We start from the raw sequence: 23,286 nt of genomic DNA, 5'->3' as shown, positions 1-23,286 counted from the left end.
TAGAAGCTAAAACCATTCAGTGTCTGAACACAGGTGATGTGATCTGTGCATATCAGGTGACCTGTGCACGTGGATTTTATGGATTTTATGGTCTGAACCAAGAGAAAGTTAAAATCCTTTGAGACATCAGTGGGCAAGTAAAAATTATTATTAAAAAATTGACATAAATCATCAATATTTCATTGAATTTGAGTGAACTAGAGCAGCGGTCCCCAACCCCCGGGCCTCGGACCGGTACCGGGCCGCGAGAGTTGAGGCTCAGGTGTGAAATGTATAGTTTTCAGGGTTTTCAGCGTTATTTTGTTATCGTTTTTATCGTTTACTCGGTTTTCCTGGGTCTTTTCACGTGTGTTATGAATAAATCTTTTTTCGGTACCGGTACTAGTTTTATTTTGTTGTATTTACCCGCAACACCTTAAAGGCCGGTCCGTGAAAATATTGTCGGGCATAAACCGGTCCGTGGCGCAAAAAAGGTTGGGGACTGCTGCACTAGAGGAAAAATGTCTCATTAGCAGAAAAATCAGTGAGAAGTTGTGTTTTGAGTGAAACTTTGTGTAATATGTCAACAGAGCAGCACAGCAGGGGGGCCACACAACACTGTAAATCATGTCCTGACAGCACCATATGAAGTTATGTCAGCCAAGAAATATGACAAGATGCCATACTTAAAAAATTAGCCTGATAAACACACTGTCACAACAGAAGACGCCGCCTGTGTAAGTGCTGTCCAAACAGCTGCCACAAAACCCTCTGTGAGAAGGGAGCGTTCAGAAGGCTAATAAAAATCTGGGTGGTTTGACACTGTTCTGGTGTTCAGGACTGAAATCTGACATTAAGCCACTGTCACACAGACCTCTGTCAACCTGAGCTGATTGATTCCTAAAACTGTCTGAAGCTGAATGTCTTTTAAGCTTCACCAGCTTCTCTATCAGCTCTGTGGAAATCTGATAACTTCACACAATTTTCTGCTTCGAGGACACATCTCACCTAAAAGCCACTGCTGCCTGAAATCTTCCTCAACCCGCTTCATGCTGCTGACTAACGCCGCTCTGAGATGCAGTGAAGGGGGCGACCTGGTTCCTGAAATGGATTCCTAATAAGATCTCATGAAGATATCGGACGTCGCTGCCTGCTGGGTTTTACACATCCAGACTATAATGGATCACTTTCAGCAGGGTCAGGCCATTTTCTCTCCTCTGATACAGAGATTGAAGTGAATGTGCCGTGTTATTCTTTGGCCTGACAGGCCGATTTGATCCCTGTCACAACAAAGCGTCCCGGTTTCTGAGAAAAGATCAGCGTCGCTGCTCACTTCTTTCAGCTCCAGTGCTTCACTTTTCCACCTTTTACACAAAGACCTCTTTTACAGACAGCTATAGTGCATGTCCAACACACACTGAACCATGAGCCTTGTCTCTTAGTCGTCAGTCAATATCCACTTATCTGCTGTGAAGAGTTTTTGTCCAGGGAAGTCAGCCTCTGTGCGACGTGGCAAATGTGACCTGCACAGGATCAATCTTTTGTGCACATTTTTAATATGTCGCCATTTTCCATTAAAGACAAGCCAGAGTTTTTAATATCATGATGGTGGAAAGGAATCCAAATAGCGCTTTAGAGGACACAACCTGCAACAGCCAGTCCCTACAAACACATTAGCGCTGTGTCACTAAACGTCGTGTCTTTTGTTATAGACAAATGCAGGGTTGAGTTGCTTTAAAGCACTTCATCAGCACTTTAATTGCCACTCAGATATGCACAAGTGCACATTGCTGGAAAATTACGTTTGTCAATGGGGTAATTCGACTGTTCATCGAGAGCAGGAGAAATTAACCACCGCCTTAATAACTTTTACAGAGCTGGAAAATCCGCTGCCACAATATTACAGCAAACGCGCTGTTTAAACAAAATCTGAATGAACAAAAATCAGCTTAGTATTAAGAAGAATCATTATTAAAAAGGCAAATTTAAAAGAGAAAGATAAAAATGGGTTTATCTACAAGAAGTAAAAAAAACAAACTTACTTTCACATTGGTTCATATGTTAACTCATGAATGTTCAGCTGTAATCCAAAAAGTTCCAGGAATGGGCTCATAAAAAGAAAAAAAAAAAAATCTGACTTAAATTTGGCAGGTTCCAATGTGGCGGCTTATTTTTAGATCATTCATTTATGCCCTCTTGTACCTCTGTGACGAGTGCTGGATCAACTCCAGTGGGTCAAAGCAATGATCCTTCAATCAGATTTTCATTTTCTGGAAGTGGACAAAGTCACAGAGAAGCAAAGCTGGCAAGCAGACGCATGGTGAGTACAAACTGTGCTGGTGTGGCCAAAAAACTCCAGTGTTTTCAAAGCACTTTGTGTTGGCACGAGATTGCACGCTGGCAGGTACTAGTTCAGAGGCACCAGTTCAGAGCATTTCCTCAGAGTTTTCTCCATCAGATGGTACGGGACATTACAGCAAAACTCTGGGCTGGCGGTCTCCGAGTGGGAAATGAATTCTTGGTGCAAAGCAAAACAGCAAATGCTTCCAGTCTCGCTCATCGCCTGACGAGCTGCCTTTGTTCTTCCGCTGAAGACCGCTCGGTTGTATCTGGAGAGCCAGCTTTGATGACACTCCTCATAAAATTTGAGTCTGTTTGAAACAGAGTTGATGTTTGCTCTTTGTGTTAGTTTTGATCACAATGATCTAAAAATGAAATCTTCAAAAACTCCAGAAGATGACCGTGAACAAAAGAGCTTAAAAATGTAAGTTAGCTGAGGCTTTATGGTTTTATCACTGCATCCAATGATTTTATGGTCTTAAATAAACGCCGAAGCTAGTCTCTAACTTTCATCTCAGTCAAATTATGATCTTATATTCAAACACAATTTGCAGTTAACTATTGTGCATTACTTTTGGAGGGCACTGCATATGGTATCTACAGTTGTATAAATAATTAATATTTGATGACCCGTTTCCAAGAAGTGCCAGAACCTCTCTGTGGCTCTTGGCCAGAATAATATGAAAGAAAGAAAAGACCAAAAAGCAATAGTTATAAGATGCAATAAAAATAACATTAGTAAAATATAAAACAATAATAAATTCATGATAAATCTAACCCAGCTATCCTGCTGCTCCAGAAACCAGAGGCATGCTGAACTCTCACATTACACACATACTTTCACCCACATGTACTCACAGTACTGCAAGTGTCTGACTGTGGTTTTATTGCAATAATTACACTTATGCATATGTGTTTTTGTCTCTTTTTGTCTTCTATTTAAGCATTTTTCAGATAAATTATGACCTTCAAGAAAGCCGGCTAGTTTAGCAGCTCTGTTCATGTTGTATCATATCTATAGTCTTCTTTATATTCCTTTTTTGTCTTTTCATAATGATGTAATGAATTACGCTGTCAGTTTTCTTATGCAGAAAGAAGTTTTAGGATCACAGCTCCAACTAGATCTTTATGCCATACTTGGCATGTTTAGAAGGGATGTATCGCCTGAAACTGCACCTGCCCCTGAAAAGCTACCAACTGTTCATCCACACAGAGATCAGGACGAGCGATATAATATTTAAACATGCAAAAATCCCTGAAAAGATATCCTTCATGCACATGTAGAGTTTAGATGTGGAAAATACAACAAAAGCCTGATAAAGTTTATAAAAACCCACCAGCACACCAATGAACCAATTTATCTAAGTGACTATGGGAAGTAGATTGATGTAGGAAACTTTATGTTTGGAAATATCACAAGAGCATAGAGAAACATATGGACTGGGTTAATAAATGAGCCCCTTCAGCCACTTTAAAGTTAAATTACAGCACACAACATAAGGTTTTTAATCAATATTCATTATATCGGAGTCTTGCTCTTTTCTCCTGTGTGACTTCGAGCTTCCAGCAATGAACTCTGTTTAATATAAAGCTACAGCCAGCCACGTGTATCAGCCTGAATCTAAGTGTCTGCTGCACCTCAGAAGTGAGAGGAAGAGGATTTCGATCATATGAGCAGTGATTCTTCGATACGGGTGAGTTGACGGTCAAAGTCACCTTTCATCCTTTTGATGAAGTCTCTGTCGTCTGACCCGATGTCCTCCCGGAGCCTCTTCTGACAGCCGCCTGCAGAGCGGAAACGACCGCGCACTTAAAACATCACACTGCCCACTCAGACGCACATGCCGTCTAAGCATGCTGTTTTTATTAATGCTGCCAGGACTGTATCTGAACAGAGGGCTCAAAAATGAATTTAAAAAAGGTAAAAACAGGGAAACGAATAAACTTGCAAAACAGAGAGCACAAACAAGTCTGCACGCACCTTCTAACAGCCTCGGTGAGGGCTTGCTGGCTGGCAGAGGATCCATATTCAAGACCTTGTAAAGCTGTCCAAAGTCCAGGAGGCGTAACGCATGCTGAAACACACACAGCCGACAGAATAAGGGCACATCACTGCGGTGGTAAAGCAACAGAAACCCTCCTGCACTCACAGGAGAGCAGGGCCATTTATTCTCAGATCAATGTGCTTTAATTATCGGGGAAACTTGAGCGAGCTGCTCGCCGTTTGTGTAAACCAACTAATTCTGTTGGGAGAAACTTCATGCATTATGGAGACGAGGCACAAACAAAGGAGGAAATGGGAAAAATATATTCCCAGACTTGCACTTCATCAAGAGAGCAAAACAAAGATGAAGATGAGGATGTCTTTATATTTCTCACTGCTGAGCCTACACTTTCTGCCCGGGGGCCAGATTTTGTTATTTTGTGTGGAGCAGCAGCGGTGGTGGTGGTAGTAGTTGTAGTAGTCTTGGTGTGGGTGTAGATGAGGAAGAGCGTTCCCACGGTCATTAGCTGGCTAATTAAGCTGCCAGTTTGTCAAAGCTTCTGCAGCACTGAGGGGCTGCTTATCTGAGGTCAGAAACCGTGTTTCTGTGGACACTCAGCTATTTATAGTGCTGACATGAGCTCAGGGCTCCACCGGCGGAGGCCCAGGACTCGTTTTAAATAACCCTCCATCAATCGGTGTAGCGGGAAGGAGTGTTACATGTCCGATTTACTGGAAAAAATGCTGACTTTCGTACAGTGGGTGGAGGGGGGCATCGAAACGCACCATAGTGGGATGTTTCAAGGTCTCACAAGTTGCATGGCTGAGTCTGACTTTTTCTTTCTTGGCACATGAACTGATTTTTCTCAGTGTCTGTGGCTGGTTTTATAGTTGGAAAGCAGGAAGGGAATTTCTCAGAGGGAAAGATGTAAATCTAACATCCATAAAGAAGAGTGTCTTAGATGGAAAATGGATCTCTAAATTCAGAACATCTGTGGTTTTGCAGCACTGATTCACCTCCAGGGAGGAACGAGTTTGGACGTCACTGATCTCTGAAAATACGGAAATATTCTCAACTTAACTTTAATCTTTCTTTTAGTGATTTAGTGTTTAAAAAAATAAAATAAAAAATTTTACTTCTTCTCTCATCCCAGACTCGATGAAACTGGAGATTTTCAGCAGCACCAGTTAAAACCTGGACAGCTTCTTTCTGTCATCGTTGTATTTTTACTCAGTTGTATATAGTATTTGTATTTGTATTCTATTTTTATCTTATTGTATATTTATTTTATTTTATTCTACTGTATATAGTATTTTATTTTATTCTATTCTGTACAGTTGTGTACTGTATTTATTCTTATTGTATTCTAATTTTTGCCTCATAACTTTTGCACTGTCCACTTCCTGCTGTGACAAAACAAATTTCCCACATGTGGGACTAATAAAGGTTATCTTATCTTATCTTATCTTAGCTGTGGCCCACAGGTGAGACATGGAGTCCTTTAATTGAAGCTTTCAAGGTTCATCCCCCAGGAGCAAACAGCATATTATGAATGGGAACTTCTTTACAGCTACGGTCAAAGAGCGAGAGTAATTTGGCTGAGCTAAAGGGGGTAATATAATATTAAGGTGTAAGCACAGTTAGGTTCATAAGTTTTTGGGCAATGACACAATTTTTGTAAATTAATGGACCTCACTGTGTATCATTGTGCAAAAGGGACATAACGGCTCACTAAATCCACAGTTTGTGTCTTCTTTTCCTTCAAAATAAGACATTCCGTTCCTTCAGAAGGCTCGACTGAAGGAATATTATACTAGTAGGTGTTCAAATGTAAAATATGCTCAAAGTCTGTTCTTGCAGAATGTTGTAAGCTTCATCATGCCTTCATCTTATTACACATGAGACATTTTGTCATATTTACTGAGTAATCTCAGATCAATTTCAGATAACCGGTTAACAAGAATGTGGTTATTATGTAGTAGTAACGCCTTTGTCACACAAAGCAAACAGTATTATACAAACACACTGAAACCCACCCGAGGGGAAAAAGTCCTGCACTATGGGGCAGATGGCTAAAATACTAAAAAAAAATCGGTACCTTTATGTGAATAAAAACATATCAGTATGATATCTGCTGAGTAATTACTACCATTACTCAACATCCTCTCCTACCTCAGTGATTCCTTCACTGCACTGGTTGTCTTTAAACTTGCTCCATCTCAATCCTGGCAGAACTGAGGCGCTGGTGTTCAGCCCGACAGTTTCTCTGAAAAGGTCAGTCATTACATCGGCCCGCCTGCGAGCAATATCAGATCTTCTGCTAAGACGCCTGGTGTTATTTTTGACCAGCATTTGAACTTTGAATCTCACATCTCAAAGCACCTCCAGTTTCTTTCATCTAAAAAACATCACAAAAATCAAACCTCTACTGTCATCCAGTAATTCTGAACTTTTAGTACACACTTTGATTTTCTCCCGTCTCGATTACTGTGACTCACTTTTCACATGGATCTCTCTCTCTCTCTAGTCCTCCCGAGCTCGTCTTTCAGCTGTTCCAGAAACACTAGTCAGCGCTCACACGTCAGCCCGTTCTTGCTTCTCTTCACCGGCTTCAAGTGAAATTCTGCATTTATTTTATTAACAACATAAAGACCTTGTCTTATAAAGCCATGCAGGACCAGGCTCCACACGACATCTCATTATTATGTAACTGCTTCCCCTCCCTGAGCCTATTTCTCCTGGAGGTTTCTTTCTGTTAAAAGGGAGTTTTTCCTTCCCACTGTTGCCGAGTGCTTGCTCACAGGGGAGTCATCTGATTGTTGGAGTTTTCCCTGTATTACTGTAGGATCTTTACCTTATGATATAAAACATCTTGAGGTGACTGTTGCTGTGCTTTGATGCGATATAAATAAAACGGAACTGAATTAAAAGGTTACCTATGCCTATACTATATATGCCTATGGTTACCAGAGCCTGAAATGTCCTTTAGCCACGAGCCTTCAACTACAAAGTGATACACAATGAGCAAACCAAAGCCTTAAGATCAATTAAGCTGTGAATTAGTCGACTCTTCCCCTACAGCAAGAAGGCTCAGATCCTCCAGCTGGCTGGCACCTTTCTGTGAGCAGTTTGCATGTTCTTCTTGTACCTGTGTGGGTTTTCTCCGGATACTCCACCTACCCTTCACAGTCCAAAGACGTGTGGTTAGGTTGGTGATTCTAAATTGCCCATAGGTGTGAATGTGAGTGTGAATGGTGATGCATCTGTGTGTTAGCCCTGTGACAGACAGCCAACCTGTCCAATGTGTACCCTGCCTCTCACTTACCAGCAGCTGAAATGGATGGGGAAAAAATAATGTCAAAAAACGTGACATACATTCTGAATTTTGTGGGTTGAAGAGCTTAGCATGCACACTGCAGGAAGAGGAAACCGTGATGTCATCATAGCAGGCGGATGGGTAACATGTTCACTGACCTGAGCGCTGTGTGTGATGGCGTCGGCCTGCTGGGCGCTGAGGTCAGACAGGACGTCCATGGGCTCCCTCTCACAGGGGTCATGAACTCCTGGACCCCCTTTGAAGGAAAAAAAAGAAGAAAAAACAGTCAGACATTCGAACTTTATTTCACTCAACAGGTAAACAAATTATTCTCCTCCTGCCTTAATGCTTTTTATGCCTCACGTAAAGCACTCAGTAAGACCTCAGTGCATGAAAGGTGCTTTACAAACAAGCTCACCTTACTTTAATGTGCACAGACTGAATAATAACTCATCAGTGACCGAGTGCATTCATGAAACAAACTGCCCTCAATGCTGAAGGAACTTCGGAGCCAAAATTTAAAAGTCCAGTGACATCATCACAAGGACAAACTCGCTCGAGCTGAAGTTTTCCCAGATGAAGCATTCAAACACGGCAGCGAACAGCGGTGGAAAAAATAAACGTGAGAACATATTTCTGTTTGTTGGAGGTAAATAGGAAACATTTCTTCATGTGGACTGCACGAAAATGAAAACAGAGTCTCCGGGGATAAATGTTCCCATGATTCAGGAAAATACTCCATCACCAATTTTAACTGAATGAAATCATGCTGCTGTGAACCCGCTGGGACTCTGTGCCCCAGTTTGGAAACCATGAACGCATCACAGTGCACTCCACAGCCTGCCATGAATCTTAGGACCATATATGTAAAGACATTACATTGCAGAAAAACCACCTATTGACGTCTTGCAGACACGTCACAGCTTACCACGTGACATTAATTCGTCGGCCATTTTGGACACATCAAGTGAGTGAAAAACCTGCTAAACATTATGCAGATGAGAAACTATGGCAATCATGAGTAAACAACAAGTGTTTCTCTCAGAGGAAGTAAAACACTTTCATGGTAAGCGTCTTGCTCGTTATGTGGAGAAATTGGGCAAAGGAGGAGCTGAGGATGGATGTTTATTTACTCCCTCTGAGTGTGTTTACTCATGTTGTGAAGTGCAACCCTGGCCCTCTTCCCAACTTCACGCCTCACGATTTTCATCATTTTGTTATCAACAACCCCTCAAATTATACTGGATGAGATCTGAAGCCCTATAAAAGTTTGGAGGCTTATCAGTATTTTGTGTCAAGATGAGTAAGAAGCCTCAGTCATGGGACTCTGCCTGGAACTGTAGTCACAGGATCAAGTGGTCACTGCTCGGGTATCCAACGGATGTTTATGAAATTTCTGATATTGACATGGCTCTGCGTATTATCCCTAACATTCTCAACAAGTCAGTGTAGATCATTTGTGATTGATGAGAGTGATACTGAGGCGAATTGTTGAGAATATCCATAATTTTCCATCAGTTAGCTTCTGTTCACTGCTACTGAACCCTTTTTTGGAGTGGATCTAACGTGGGTAGACGTGAACTTAGCATGTGCTGTGAGAATGTAATCAAACTGTTTATCACAGGAAAAGTAAGAGTTTTAGGACGTTAGCATAACATTAAAAATAGCTTGCATAAACATAGCTTATAGCATTATGTTTTTTAGCCGGCTCTTGTCAGCTGTCTGGAGACAGGAGGGTCACATGTCTGATCTGCTGACGATGACCAACTTCAGAACCGGACTTCAGTTTAGGACTGAGGCTGGTAGATGGATGGCAGAAACACCTTATAACTGATACTATGACTGATACGGCTGTATCAGAGTTTTTTAGCCCCCATATTCTTTTATCCAAATCCACAGGAAAGCGATAAAAAAAAAAAAAAAAAAGATTTTCTTTCTTTTCTTGATGAATGCAACAGTGCAGCAGAATATAGGCCAAAAAACATGGCAGCAATAATTTCTATGTAAACAAAGTACGCGTTATTGCAGGGGTGGGCAACTCCAGGCCTCGAGGGCCGGTGTCCCTGCAGGTTTTAGATGTGTCCTTGAACCAACACAGCTGATTTAAATGGCTAGATTAGCTCCTGCAGTTCTCCAGAGGCCCTGTAACGAACTAATCATGTGATTCAGATGTGTTGACCCAAGGTGAGATCTAAAACTTGCAGGACACCGGCCCTCGGGGCCTGGAATTGCCCACCCCTGCGTTATTGGATATCGTTAACAGTTATCACATCCAGTATGGCAAACACCTCTTGAAGTGATTTTCCATGATGTCATATGCAAAAACTCAAAGTCCTAAAACTGTCTGAGGAGTTTTGATGCTGTGTTCATCTTTATCGTTTTTTGTCCTCATCCTTTCCTGATGTCTTCTGCTTTTCTTTCTTCATGTCTGTTTCCTGTCTTATTTGGCTGTTTTGTGTTGCTGGTTTTCCTGCCCATCTCTGTGGTAGTTGGCCATTGTATCTACCTGTTATGCTTATCCACTTTCACTGTGTCCTCTTTGGGTTTCTTCTTGACTTTTTTGGGGGACCTTTTACCCAAGTATTGCTTTATTGTATCTTGCTGCTAACCCTTTCCATCACTGGGCCTCATTCACAAACAAATGCACAATTTGAATACAAATCTGTGTCTCTTCAGTTAAACACAGAGAAAACAAAGGCAATTATTTCTTATTTTAGTGGCAAGGAAGACACATTAATGGTGACTGGATTGAGGTTGTAAATGAAAATAAATGCTTGGGGACAGCAATCGATGAAAAACTGTGTCATTCAAACAAGTGTCATTTACAAAGACGCACTGCAGCGATTGAATTCCATGCGGAAGCTGCGACTCTTAGGAAGCAACCACACACACTTGATCTTTTATATTGTTGTTTTGGAGAGAGTATTCAAACTTTCCACTTTATTGCCTCGTATCTTTATTTCCCTGACGTTAACGAGAACAAATTCAATAAGATTGTAAATATGTCTGGTGAGATTGCAAGTCAACATGTATTGTGACACATCTTTGAGTTGAGTGATGGAAAAAGGGTGAGTGATCCTCAGTGATGTGCCACGCACTCTCGAGGAAAACGAGTTCCAAGTGTCTTCTATGCCTTACAGTATTGTAAAAATCCAGGGCACGGGAGCTGTTTCACTTGGACTATGTGATGCATTAATTCTTGGTGAACATCAAATGTTACCTGAAATGGCTTAAACATTTATGACCTTACTGGATACCACTCATGTCTCAGGTAAAATCTCTCTTGTGTTTTTTTTTCTTTTAAATGATTACAGTGAGCTTTTCCTTCCCACTGTCGCCACGTGCTTAGGGCATCACGTCATCTTTGGGGTTTCTTTCTAATATTGTAGGGTCTTAGCATTACAATATAAAGTGCATCAAGGTGACAGTTGACAACTATACAAATGAAATCGAATGCAGCTGAATTGTTTGTAAGATTTTATTTTTTTATGTAATGTTATGTTACTCTGAATGAAAATCAGTTTCTGTACACGTTGGCTTCTTAGTTTATTTGCTTTTTTTTCTGATTTCTGTTCTGATAGTTTACAGTTTACACCTGTTATCAGGTGTGTAAGCACTGCAGAGTAACAGTGCATGCTCAGGTTTAAATGAATGAACTAAATATAAGCAAAACTGGGATTATATTTTATCCTAAGTCTATATATTACAGATATTTGCCGCAGTTCTTCAACTCATAGTGCATACCTCTCAGTGAATTCTGTATTTGTTGAGTTGCCTCTAAATTTCTCTCAGGTATTCATCAGATTTTATATGACTTCATGAATATTAAGATATTCCTGGATGAGCTGTGGCTTCTGAATTGCAGCAGAGAGAAAAGAGTGAAAGTGTAAATGATTGCTGACCTGGGAGAAGAATCCCTGAGGCGATGCACTCGATGACGCGGCGCAGGGCTTCACCTGGACCCAGCGGCCGGTTACAGGTGGCTATGGCCTTTTCACAGATCAGCTCCAAAGGCTGCAGAGGACGAACAAACACAAAATACTCAGCGAAGGATGAACTATATCAGTCACAGTCCTGATTCTGTTACTGGGGCAGTTTATTACACGTCACACATACCAAGCACTTTTAAAGGACAAACTTAAAATAAAGCTTGCAGTTTGCATCTTCCATGTATCTACGCCAAACATTATTCTGATTCTGGAGCCGTCACCTACCCAGCCCTTGAGAGGCTGCCACACAGGCAGCCGGTTGCACATGTCTCTGAGGATCCTCAAAACGATGACGCAGGACTTGAGGTCTGTGACTCTGGCCTAGGGAGGGAAAAACGGGCAAAAGTCACCAACAGCACGAGAAGCATTTTAAAGAGGCAAGTGCTTGCAGGCTCAGCAGCGCCAGCTCTAAAAAGTGAAACTTTTAGACTCTGAAAGATGAAAATTGTGCAGCGTTATGAGAGGCATTTTCATGAGTTCTGAAATTTCAATATGCTGCTAATACATCTCTAAGAGACTGAGTGCGAGATTTAACGTGACAATGTGAAAATATCAGATGTATTACATTCAGGGGAGCTCAGCTGTGGAATAAATACTGCAGCAGCTGCCTCTGTCACAACCTCTAAATTCAGGCTTAGAGTACCTCGGCTGAATCTGAATTTTTCTATCCTGTCGCCTCATTCCTGCTGACTTTAAGCTTTAAGTTAACTGTGGTTTATTGTGTTTTTGCCTAATTAATGACTGCAATTTCACATGCTGACTTTGTCTTGAGGGAGAGTTTGGGTTGAGAGCACAGCTCTTTATGACTCTGCACACTCCCAAAAATCAAACTCCTTATCTGATTAAAATTTGGGCAGCTCCCACCTCAAGACTGCATTCCTCTCATGCACTGCTGGACCACTCCCAGCATGGTTGCCATGTTTAGATTTCTCCCTGGTAGTCCAGTTCTGACTTCTTGCACTTGGAAGAAATGTGCAAGACAAACTTAATCTGTTCACAAATTGTATATATGTTATATAAATATGTACTTTTTACATCTTTTTCCTTAATCGTTCAATTGTATGACAAAAACGGATGCATTAGGTGCTTCTTTAGAGAGCCACAAACACCCTACAAGCTCTGCAATCTCTCTATTCTGTCTATTTATGCAACACTGCATGTACCACAGCTAACTGCTGGGCTCTGTGGTACAGACACAAAGCAAAGTGGAACAAGAGAAAAGAGAAAAGACACAAAAGAAGAAAAAGAAAAATGAAAAACTCCACCAAAATCTTAAAAAAAAAAAAAAAAAAAAAAAAAAAAAAATCCTGACCAGACCAATGAATGGGACATTTCTCCAAAGAAATAAATGAACAGCCAACACTGAGATAACACAAGTGAAGCCGAAATGTAGTTTTCAAAATGTGATTAACTAGAATGCCTGCATAAATATTCATATCGAGAATAATTTCATTTTGGTGGATAGCTGGTTTGTTACACGTTTGTGTGTGGTTCATTTTCCTCATAATCATCATTCTTAGATGATTAAATTGATAAAATTTGAATTACAGGGAAACTAGAGAGATGAAAAAAATAAAAAAATGACACATCGATTTCTTTTTACTTTTCCCTCTACTGAGGCAGACATCTCAGCATCGTTTGCCACCCAGAGCTGCTAAATCCATCTGGATTTAATGAAGTCTGGTAGAGAGGTGGGAATGTGGACAAAGGAAGATGCTGATGTATTATGGAGTGGATAGAACAGTGCATTTAGACCAAAGCGTTGCCCCGGGCTGCTGTTTTTGGACCACTTAGGAACCCAGAAATGACTCTCCTCCTACACAGAGTGGAGCAGTCACTAGGGGGGACACCAGTAACGAGAGAGGGACCAAACTGTAGCCAAAGTATGATGCGAACCGCTCTGTCCAACGACCTGAAACTTTGTGCTCTGTGCACGCTGTACAAACACAGATCAGATAAAAAGACAAGCAAACAGAGAGTGTTATTTGTCACTTTTTAAATACGATAATTCTCCACACAGTCCCTAAGAGTAGAAAAAAAAGTGTCTAAACTCAGGACAGATGATTCACTCAACACCTTTACATTTAATAAAATAGCAAACCTGTTGCTAAATTCTTTCAAGTTTAAAAGAAACCACTTGAAGAATATAAAGAGAAAAGTAACTGAACTACCCAAAGAAGACGGTGGTTGAGGCTATTACATCTAGACTTTAATAGAAAGCAAATTAAGCCTGAGATTACTGACACTTTAATTTACACAGGATGGCTTTTCATAATAATCAAGACTGTAATTTCATTCTGGTGGTCTCACTGAAACTACGCAGACAGGGCGAATGAGACAGACGTCGCCATTTGTATCTACAGTTATTACAAATCAGTGGAGATCCTCAGGTCATGTCAGCCCCGTCTGAATATGATGAAACAGAACCCGGCTTGTGCTGCTACACCTTCAGGCCACAGTGCAGCCCTTCACTCTGATAGTACTTGTCAATTAGCTCTCCTTCCCCGAGGGAAACTACTGGCCGGTTCACCTGACCTTGACCCTCATCTCTCTCTCCTGCCTCTCAAGTGGAGGAAAAGCTCAGTTCATTCAGGACAGCAGAGCTGAAGCTCATCTGAAACTTGATTTGGTGAAGAACCTCTTCATGACCCCGTATCCGTCGGCGCTATATCTCAGGCTCCTCAGCTACTCACGCTGATAAAAACTTCACTACTTCTACCGTTTCTTCTATTCCCATGCTGCCTGTTCTTTTTCTAACAAACTCTACAAGCTCATCCTGGAAACATCTATATTCAGCTCTGTTACTCCACAGTTGGACTCACTGGTCAAGTTTCTCACAAAAGAAAGGGCAAAGGAATATGCATCGTTATCCAGAGCAGTTTTCTGACATCTGGAGTTGAGCTTATTGACTGATCTGCCATTAAATACGGCAAAGAGCACACATAAGATTTATTAGCATAATGCACAAAGTGCAAAACTGTGTTGAAGGAACTGTTCTGTAGGTTATCTACTAACAATTTGCAATCAGTTAATTCAAATAAGGACAAAAGCAATACAACAAAAATAGAGAAAACTGGAAAGTCAAAAAAGCAGACCCATTGAGGGAGCAAGAAATCTTAAATATTATATCCATTTCTCTCCAGAATTTTTCAACACCTCGCTCTAATTTTCTGTCTGTATGGGAGGTTTGACAATTTCAGGTCGAAGGAAAGAATCTAGCTCCACCTGTGGGCATCAGTTACGCTCAGTGACACCTGAAAGACACATTGTAAAATTCATACAATATTGCTGCCTTTTTAATCGAGCCCAAGTTGCTTGTTAGTGTTTTGTATTGAGCCAATGTTCTCACTCTGACTCCACATTAAGTTCCATTGTGTTGTATTAAAATAACAGTTTTATTAAAGACCAGGAACAACCGAGGCTATGCTCCAAATATTCAGGGTTAAGAGCTAGTGGGAAAAACCAAAGCCCCCACAGTTTGAAGCAATCCACCCACATCAATTACATGCTCCTTTGGATAACTACCTGGCATACCTCACAGCAACTACTGCAGCTAAATAAAGCGCACAATAACATTTTCTCCAACTTTAAGTAATGGTGCATTTTGGAGTAAACAGACTGCTACAAACATGACTAAATCACGTATTTAAATACTCTCCTCCCCACATTTTTGCAAATGTTGCATTTAGGCGAATGCAAAAATAACTGCCAATGATTTCAGTCATTAAATGTTGATGCATGTCTTTAATAGATCAGGAAAGCAGCTTTGGAAAAGGAGTAAAGAACAGAAGACATGATGAATGATGCCTATATCTGCTGTTTAAATGATTAAAAAAGGAGCTTCATTTCAACCTCTCATTAATGTGTTCATTGTGGCTTGATGAGTTTCAGGGAAATGAGATGCACAAGCTTCACTGAGTCATCCCAGAGCTCACATACTTTACACCCCTCTCTGGAAGCAGGTTCTACAAACTGTTCAACAGTTTCTTCCCACAAGCTGACGGCTCCTGAGCACCCCGCTGCCCCCCAACCACCCAGTCGGCCACCTTGGAATGTCTATAAATTTAGACCTATTGTGCACATTAGTTCATTTGCATACTGTCTTAAAATTGCATTATCACTATGTAAGAGAAATGAAACAAATATACTTTACTGCTGCTGTGAACAATTTACAATTCCCAGCTCATATTCAGTCTTCTTCTTATGTCCTTTATACACGTGCTTGCATCGTGGTCCAGGAGTAAGTAACAAAGTGAACAGCTTTTCTGAAAGTGTTATTTTCATGTAAATTACTTCAGGTTTTCAGGACCACATTGAAGACAGTTGAAGAAAAACACAGAGTGTATTTGGTAGCAGTGGCTCCTAAAACAGACATCCATGCCAACAGACAGGTTCACACGATGAGACGCTCCTGAAATTGGTATTGGTTATGACATCAGTCCCTCTATACTCAGCGATGATGTGCTTCCCCCTTCCGATATGTTTTGTGTTTGTATTCAAAATAATGCATGTTCATCCCAAAATGTCTTATAACGCCATTCTGTCAGACCACTTGTTTGTCCCACTGCTATATAAAACTTCATGGCAGAAAAATAACAGCTGTGTTTCGGCTGAGTAATAACGTCCACAGCGGGCGGTTGGACGGGTAATTGCAGGTGTATCAGACAGCCTGGTTCTTGTCCCATTTGGTCTGCTGTTTTTCTACTTTCTAACTTATTACTTGGTCATGGTTAGGAATAGAACACACTTTGAAATCTGCCTCCTGCACAGCAGTAACCTTGCTAGTCTACAAATGACTAGTTACCTTGAAGCGCTAGGGCACAGATGTGGACAAAAAAAACACCTTAAATGATCCATGCTAGTGGTTTTGAACTGCATAAACTAACAGGACTGTGAACAGACTCCCCCTGAAATTAGCCCTAAAAGAAGTCAGGGGAAGTTCCTGTGTTAGGTGGAAAACTGCCTCAGCTTATACAAGTAGAGAGAACGAAAAACTCTGAACGTAAGGAGCAGGTTGTGTCTTTGTTGCTGCAGCAGTGTTGGAATGAGTGCATCAGTTGAGCAGTAAAAAGCTTCATAATGTCAATGCCGTAACACCTGTGTGCTAATGATAGACTTCATTACTTTGTAACCGGTACCAAACGGAGAGAGCATATAACCCCAATTTTAGCCTCCTTACACTGGCTCCCTGTCCCCTACAGGATCCAGTTTAAACTCTTACTTTTTGTTTTTAAGTCACTCAACGCCCGAGCCCCCCCCTACTTGTCAGAGCTCCTCTCTGCCTATGCTCCAGGAAAACCCACGAGATCTAGTTCAAAACTATTGTTGTCCATTCCACGGACTAACCTTAAATCTCGTGGTGATAGATCCTTCTCTGTGGCAGGTCCCAGACTTTGGAATAGTCTCCCCTTTAATATTAGATCTGCTCAAACTCTCGAGCAATTTAAATCTTTACTAAAGACACACTTTTACGCTCTGGCTTTTAACACATTATGACCCAAGCATTTTGGATTTATCTGAATTAGTTAGTATTGTTTCAATTCTTCTATTTTATTGTTTCTATTGTTATTATTGTATTACACTGTAGTTTTTAATTTTATTGTTATTGTTAAGCACTTTGTGCAGCATCGGCTGTTGGAAATGTGCTATATAAATAAATCTGACCTTGACCTTGAGTCATTTATTATGGTGATAAAAAGAAAATCTAGGTGCCATTACGTTTCCTTCAAAACCAAGTTGCTGTCACACATTAAAGCCAAGCAAATGTAATTTTAGGCACACGGCTGAATGCTCAGGTTGCCAGAATATAAAGACAGTGTAGAGAAATCTGTCACAGCCCAGCTGTGCTCACCTGGAACCATTTGGCGTGTCGGAGTGAAGCCAGTGCCGCCTGGCACTTCTGCCTGTCCAGGACGTCCTCCTCTTCCTCCTCCTCCTGTCTCCGTTTGTCAGCGTCCTGCTCGCCCTCCTCTGGAGAGAGGGACAGGATGAGACAAGACAGACTGAGCGTGAGCACGCTGACCTCTCACACTCACACACAGACACACAGGCAGCAGGGTCGGACAGCTAATTATTAGGCAAACCCACTGATCTGACCGAATGAGCTAAGAGGAGGGGAAATTTGAGAAATTGTGTGATTTTTCTGGGAGAGGGAGGATTCTCATGCACAAGGCAGGATCTTTCATGACACTGACAGGAGGAACCGGAGTAGACGTGAGCACATGCGTCTTGCTGCCCGGCCGAAGTCTCACTCTAGATGCAGATCAGTGGCGGAAGGCAATGGAACACGCCAGATTAGTGTGTTATCGATTACAGCGCAGGACGAAAATGAGAGCATGGCAATGACTCAGGACCAAAAGCCAGATTAGAGATTAAAAATAACACTTTAGAACAAGAACACATTGGATGGATCGAGAAAAACTGGCTCAAGGGGGTCTGAGTTTGGGTCACAGGCAGAGTTGATGCAAAGAGACATTAGCTATTCCACTTGAAGAGGGGGAAAAAGTCATCCTGCTCAAAAGGCTTTGCAGTTTTCTGGGGCGCCATGCTAGTATTTTCACTCTTGCGGGGTCGGTCAGATGTTTATGTTTGACTGAAACAGTCTCTCCACACCGGGTTCCTGTGGGGAGCACTCCTGCCATGACTGGAGGCCAAGCCATGGGAGAACGACAGCAGAAGAAGAGTGACAGCAGATGACAACATAAACATCTGAGAGTGAGAACGCCACCCTGGAAAGAAAGTGAAGGCTGTTTGTTCTCAGGAGCAGCTAAGGGGTGCCCACTGTGGGACAGTCAAGCAGACGAACAAAAGGGGGAACAGACCGCAGATCACACTGCAGAGCTCGGTGAAGGCCCGCAGGTTATCTCGTATCAAATAAATCTAAGATAATGAGTTCCCTGCAAGCTGAGACATTGTTGCAAATATCAGATATTGATTGATGTACCATCTCACTCGAATCAGTGTCATTATGGTTCAAAGCACTCTTCCAATGAGCAACAGCCAGCAGAGATTAAATTGGGACTAAAGCTGACAGGAGTGCTGACGCAGAGCATTAAAAGGCTCTTGCTCATAGAGAGGAAACAGCAGTGTAGCCTCTAAATCCACAAGTATTCAAATTCCAATTTATCCATGTGGCACCGCAGCAGTAAAGCGAGCCGAGGAGCGATGCATGTGGTCTGGCAGTCTGTTGCTGTAGAGACCGTAGTGAAAGCTGAACAGGATGGAAGAGGTGGAAGACAAACGAAGGAGCTGATGAGAGAGACGGGGGATTTCTCCCATGTCACTCCTCCAAGACCAAGACTGAGTGAGGACCTTCATGTTCTGCCCCCGGGACTTCTGGCTTCTATTTACCACTTTGGCAGCAAGTGTGCAGCTAATGGCGTGATTTGTTTTAATCGTGCATGTGTGGGCGCACTCTTTACGTTCTGCTTGCTTGATGCATCTGGAGACCTCGGAAACAAATGAAAATGAAGTGAACCCCGACAACAAGCCATTAAGAGGCTCTTAGTTTGTGGCTATAAACTAAAGACGGAGTACAAAGTAGACAATTGGATACCAGGGTCACGCAAACGATGTTCCATATAGATAAACAGACAACAAAGCAGAGCATGATGGATACAAACACTTTACACACTACACGACAGGCTGAGTGGTCTATGGAGTCTCAAGTGTGCCATGCTAATTACAGGTGCTTATTATTTTCAATAATTAATTATTTAACTTAATGGAAAATCTTAAAAGTATTACAAACACGTCAGACCTTTACATTTACTGCATTCCTCTGCTCTTAAATGTGCCAGGCTAATGATCGTTTTTCTTTGTAAGTTGGAATCAATCATTCAGTTTTATGTAAAGTCTAAAACTAAATCATTAGAGACCTACCTAACCTTTACTGCATGACATCTTCTTCATTATAGTGAAATCTATGGAGTCTTTGGAGCCAATTAAATCCTTAGATTTGAAATACACCTCATTATCATTACTATTCTAATTATTTTGGCAGCAGAGTGGTTCAGTAGTTAGCAATGTGACCTGACAGCAAGCATGTACTGGGCTCAGATCCACTGGCTGGACTCCGCATGTTCTTCGAGTACCAGTGTGGGTTCCTTCGGCTTCTTCTCACAGTCAAAAAGCAGGCATGTTAGGTTAACTGGTGATTCTCGGTTGTTATTAGGAACCCTAATAAACCCCCCTCCCCCCCAAAAAACTATAATGACATTTTTCTCAACTTAAGGCTCTATTCAACCATTTTGAGTTTTTATGTTTTGTTGTTTTAAAAGGTGCTTTTAACTTGTTCTGCTTGGTATGAACACTGTGAAAAAACAAAAAAACCCAATCAGATTTATTAAGACGGCTTGTTTGTTTTGCTGTTTTGAAGTTATAAATTTCAAAATTCAAAATTGTAGAAACAGATGTCATGTGCTACTTTTACTATAAGTACTATTTATTAGACTGACTTAAAACATTTTATTCAATAAAGACAATATGCAGGCAGCTGTGATTTGCCTGATGCAATACTATATACAAAAATAACTACTGATGTCATCCCATCAATTATTTTAATTATTTCTTTCTTTATATTTTTTGTCTAACAACACAAAACTAAAAACATTTGGACAACTAGCAATTATCTGATCTGAGAAGCTGAAAAAAGTGAGTGTTTGTATTTTCAAAATCCCTGACTGACATAAAATTGCCAAATATCAATTTTGTGTTGTTTAATCAACTAAACAGTTCATTCTTATCTAACACGTGTAGCTTTGTCTCTGCTCTTTGCTTTGTAAGTCAGTTTGATACAAACTGCAGGGATTAAAGCATCATTCATCATCAACACTGAACTTCTTTTTAATCCTGTGTACTGAATATAAACCTAAACCAATGATAAATTTTGGTAATTAACCAGAGTTAAATTTTAAAATTAAGACCTACAAGAACCTACTAGAGGCATTAGCTTGTCTCATGGCTTGGCATTTGTTTTAAATATTCTGATTAGCTTTCATTTAAAGATGACTGCCTGTAATTGAGTTCACAGGACTGCCGAGCGCCACCTACAAATTAAATTACATCTAAATGACAGCAACAACCAGATTTAGATGGACCAGCTGGCCAGTCATTAAAAAGTGAATTATTCTGGCAACAAACTCAAAGCTCCACTACAGCAGAGGGCTAAAAACACACGTAGATTTAATCATGAAGGAAAAATAAGGAGTATGTGTGTGAAACAGTGAGCGGTGAAAATCATTTCCCAGAGGCAGGCCATGAAGGAACCATCAGTCAGAGGTCAACACCACATACAAATAAGGACAACCCCCACTAAATTCTCCCCGACATCATTAGCTTAGGGGAATTTCAATTAGTGACCGGGACATCAGAGTAATTCAATTAACACAATTTTTCCAACATGAAATTATGGGATGTCACTCTGAGCCAATAACAACTGATCAACAGACAGAGGTCAGCCCCAGTAATTAAAGCAAAGGGAGCACAGGTGTGGATGTGGGCTGCTGGGTAATGTAGTCATTTTGTCCTTTTGGTGTGTGTGCTCTATCAGTAGACATGGACCAGAATTTCATGGTGACCCAGTGAGAAGTCCAGTTAACAGAGGAAGGGGTGGGAGAAGAAGGAGGGGGATAGAGGAGCATGTCTGAGGCAGAGAGTGAGAGTGGGTTGGTTTGGTTTGGTTGTTGGGGAAGCCCCTTGTACCCGGGGTTTCCTGCTGTTGGGTGTGGGGGATGCCTCGTCAGCAGCGGGGCCGCAGAGATGTGCCAATCCACGCAGCGAGGCGACCTGCGGAGCTATGGCAACAAAACCAAGAGTCAGTGAGCAGCGGCCAGCTACAGGAGGCACACGATAAAAACCAGGGAACCACTTAGACTGTCAGGGGTCAGTCACCAGAAAAAAGACCCTCAGAGACCCTGCAAGGTAGCACAGATAGGGTTGAGTTTGGCTGGCATTTTATTACTGATAAAACTCTATTTTAACATGTGTAAAAGACAAAAACCCAGAAACAGCTGAAGTTAGAACTAAACTTGATTTTGATTTGATATCACCTTTACTTGGCAAAGAAAGAAGAGACACCCCATTGGTAACCTTATTATTTAAAAAGAGAGAATGAAACAAACAGTATGTGTCAAACATGTGTCCTGGGGCCATTCTCAGCCTGCCAAAGGGTTCTATTCAACCCACCAGATGGCTTTTTCAAAGCCTGAAAACTGCAGTTAAGTAATTAATTGCTCGGATTTTTCAATAAAATGCACTGGTACACATCAGTGGAGATGTATGGAGTGTTAAAGTAGACAATCTGTTTCAATCAAAGAATTAAAAAACCCTACTGTTTATTAATCAAACCTCTACAAGTGTAGGTTTAGCAATTTTGCATTGTTATCTGTTTGACTTTTTTAAACAAGTGACGCTTTCAGTGGTTTCACGACCTTCATATCAAATCAATTATTTATTTGTATTATGATCCATGTTCTACTGCTTATCAGGACTTGACTGTGACACTTAAGCATTCAGAAACCCCGCCTTGGAAAGCGTCAGGGTTGGACATGTCTGAAGCATCTCACCTCACCACACGTTCTCAACTTTTCTAGGCAACAACCATGAGCGCTGCATGTGCGAATACAAATGCCCTGCACAGCTCATGTTTAACCTGCCAGCTCTCTATTTTAAAGTCTGTGTAAGTTCAGTTTGTGCTGAAAAATGCTGCTAATATTTCAGTGAATTCGCAGCTAGAAAGTGGGTGTCATGTCCTGCCAACTGTGTAATCTCTCCAGACCTGATTCTCCTGAAACTGTCTGTGTGGAAACAGCCTTAATTAGATGTAATTTCAGGTTTGCAAAGTATTTGGAAACGTTAAACTCTATGGCCGTCCTAAATACCTTTTTTATGGATCCATCCATCTATTTCAACCATCCATCTATATTTTCTGCCTCTTATTGGCATCCAGATCACAAGCCCAGAGGCTCAGACTTTTCTCTCTCTCCGACTCCACCAGCTCTTCTTGAGGGTGGAGGTTAGATCTACATGTAGTTAGATGTACCCAAATCTCTACTCGGAGCTCTTTGTCCTCTCTCTAAAGCTGAGATTAGACCACCTTCAGCAGCTGTATTTGTAAACATCATCTTTCAGTGACTAACCAAAGCTTGATGCCACAGGTGAAGTAAGAACCAATGTTCTACAATAAATGTGGTCAAATTTAAAAGGAGTTACACAGTTAGCGAATGTTTATTAACCTGCACAATGTAACACAAAATTTAAATCTCATGTTATATTGCAGACATTGAAACACTCATGCATGTGTTTCTGTCTACAGACAAAACTCAGTTCTGGCATGCTTGTCACAGAACTTCATGAACTTGTTAAGTCTAAACTGACGCAGGGCTGATGATGCAAGAAGAGTCAAAAATGTGCCTCCACATTACAGTTTCCACTTTCTGAAACTAAATAAAACCAGATAAAATTGCATGTCTGCTGGGCACAGATACAAAGCTGCTCAGAGCCAGCTCATCACAAAATTAACTAGTCAATATCTATAGTCTGCAAAGTAACATCTGAATCAAATGACACACAAATAGAGCCATTTGGCCACAATCACCAAACGTACATTTGGAAAAAAGGAGTCAGTGCTTGATGGAAAGAATCAACTGCTGACTTTTTAGCACTGGGGTGGAAATAT

General features: G+C 41.2%; 1 protein-coding gene across 2 annotated transcripts in view; it reads right to left on the bottom strand.

The window, feature by feature from the left end:
- The window catches only part of LOC101483299 (spermatid perinuclear RNA-binding protein), a 98,995-nt gene that overhangs the window by 16,571 nt on the left and 59,138 nt on the right, over positions 1-23,286 (bottom strand). For both annotated transcript variants that reach the window (XM_012920349.4, XM_012920350.4), the window contains exons 6-11: positions 17,461-17,579; positions 11,835-11,930; positions 11,523-11,634; positions 7,779-7,876; positions 4,301-4,394; positions 4,036-4,104 (exon numbers count right to left, since the gene is read on the bottom strand). In XM_012920349.4, the coding sequence (XP_012775803.2) occupies positions 4,036-4,104; positions 4,301-4,394; positions 7,779-7,876; positions 11,523-11,634; positions 11,835-11,930; positions 17,461-17,579 (588 nt within the window). The remainder of the gene's footprint in view (positions 1-4,035; positions 4,105-4,300; positions 4,395-7,778; positions 7,877-11,522; positions 11,635-11,834; positions 11,931-17,460; positions 17,580-23,286) is intronic.

The sequence above is a fragment of the Maylandia zebra genome, linkage group LG12, assembly GCF_041146795.1.
Source record: "Maylandia zebra isolate NMK-2024a linkage group LG12, Mzebra_GT3a, whole genome shotgun sequence".
In the NCBI taxonomy this organism is placed as follows: Eukaryota; Metazoa; Chordata; class Actinopteri; order Cichliformes; family Cichlidae; genus Maylandia; species Maylandia zebra.
This window is presented reverse-complemented; position numbering and strand designations above follow the sequence as displayed.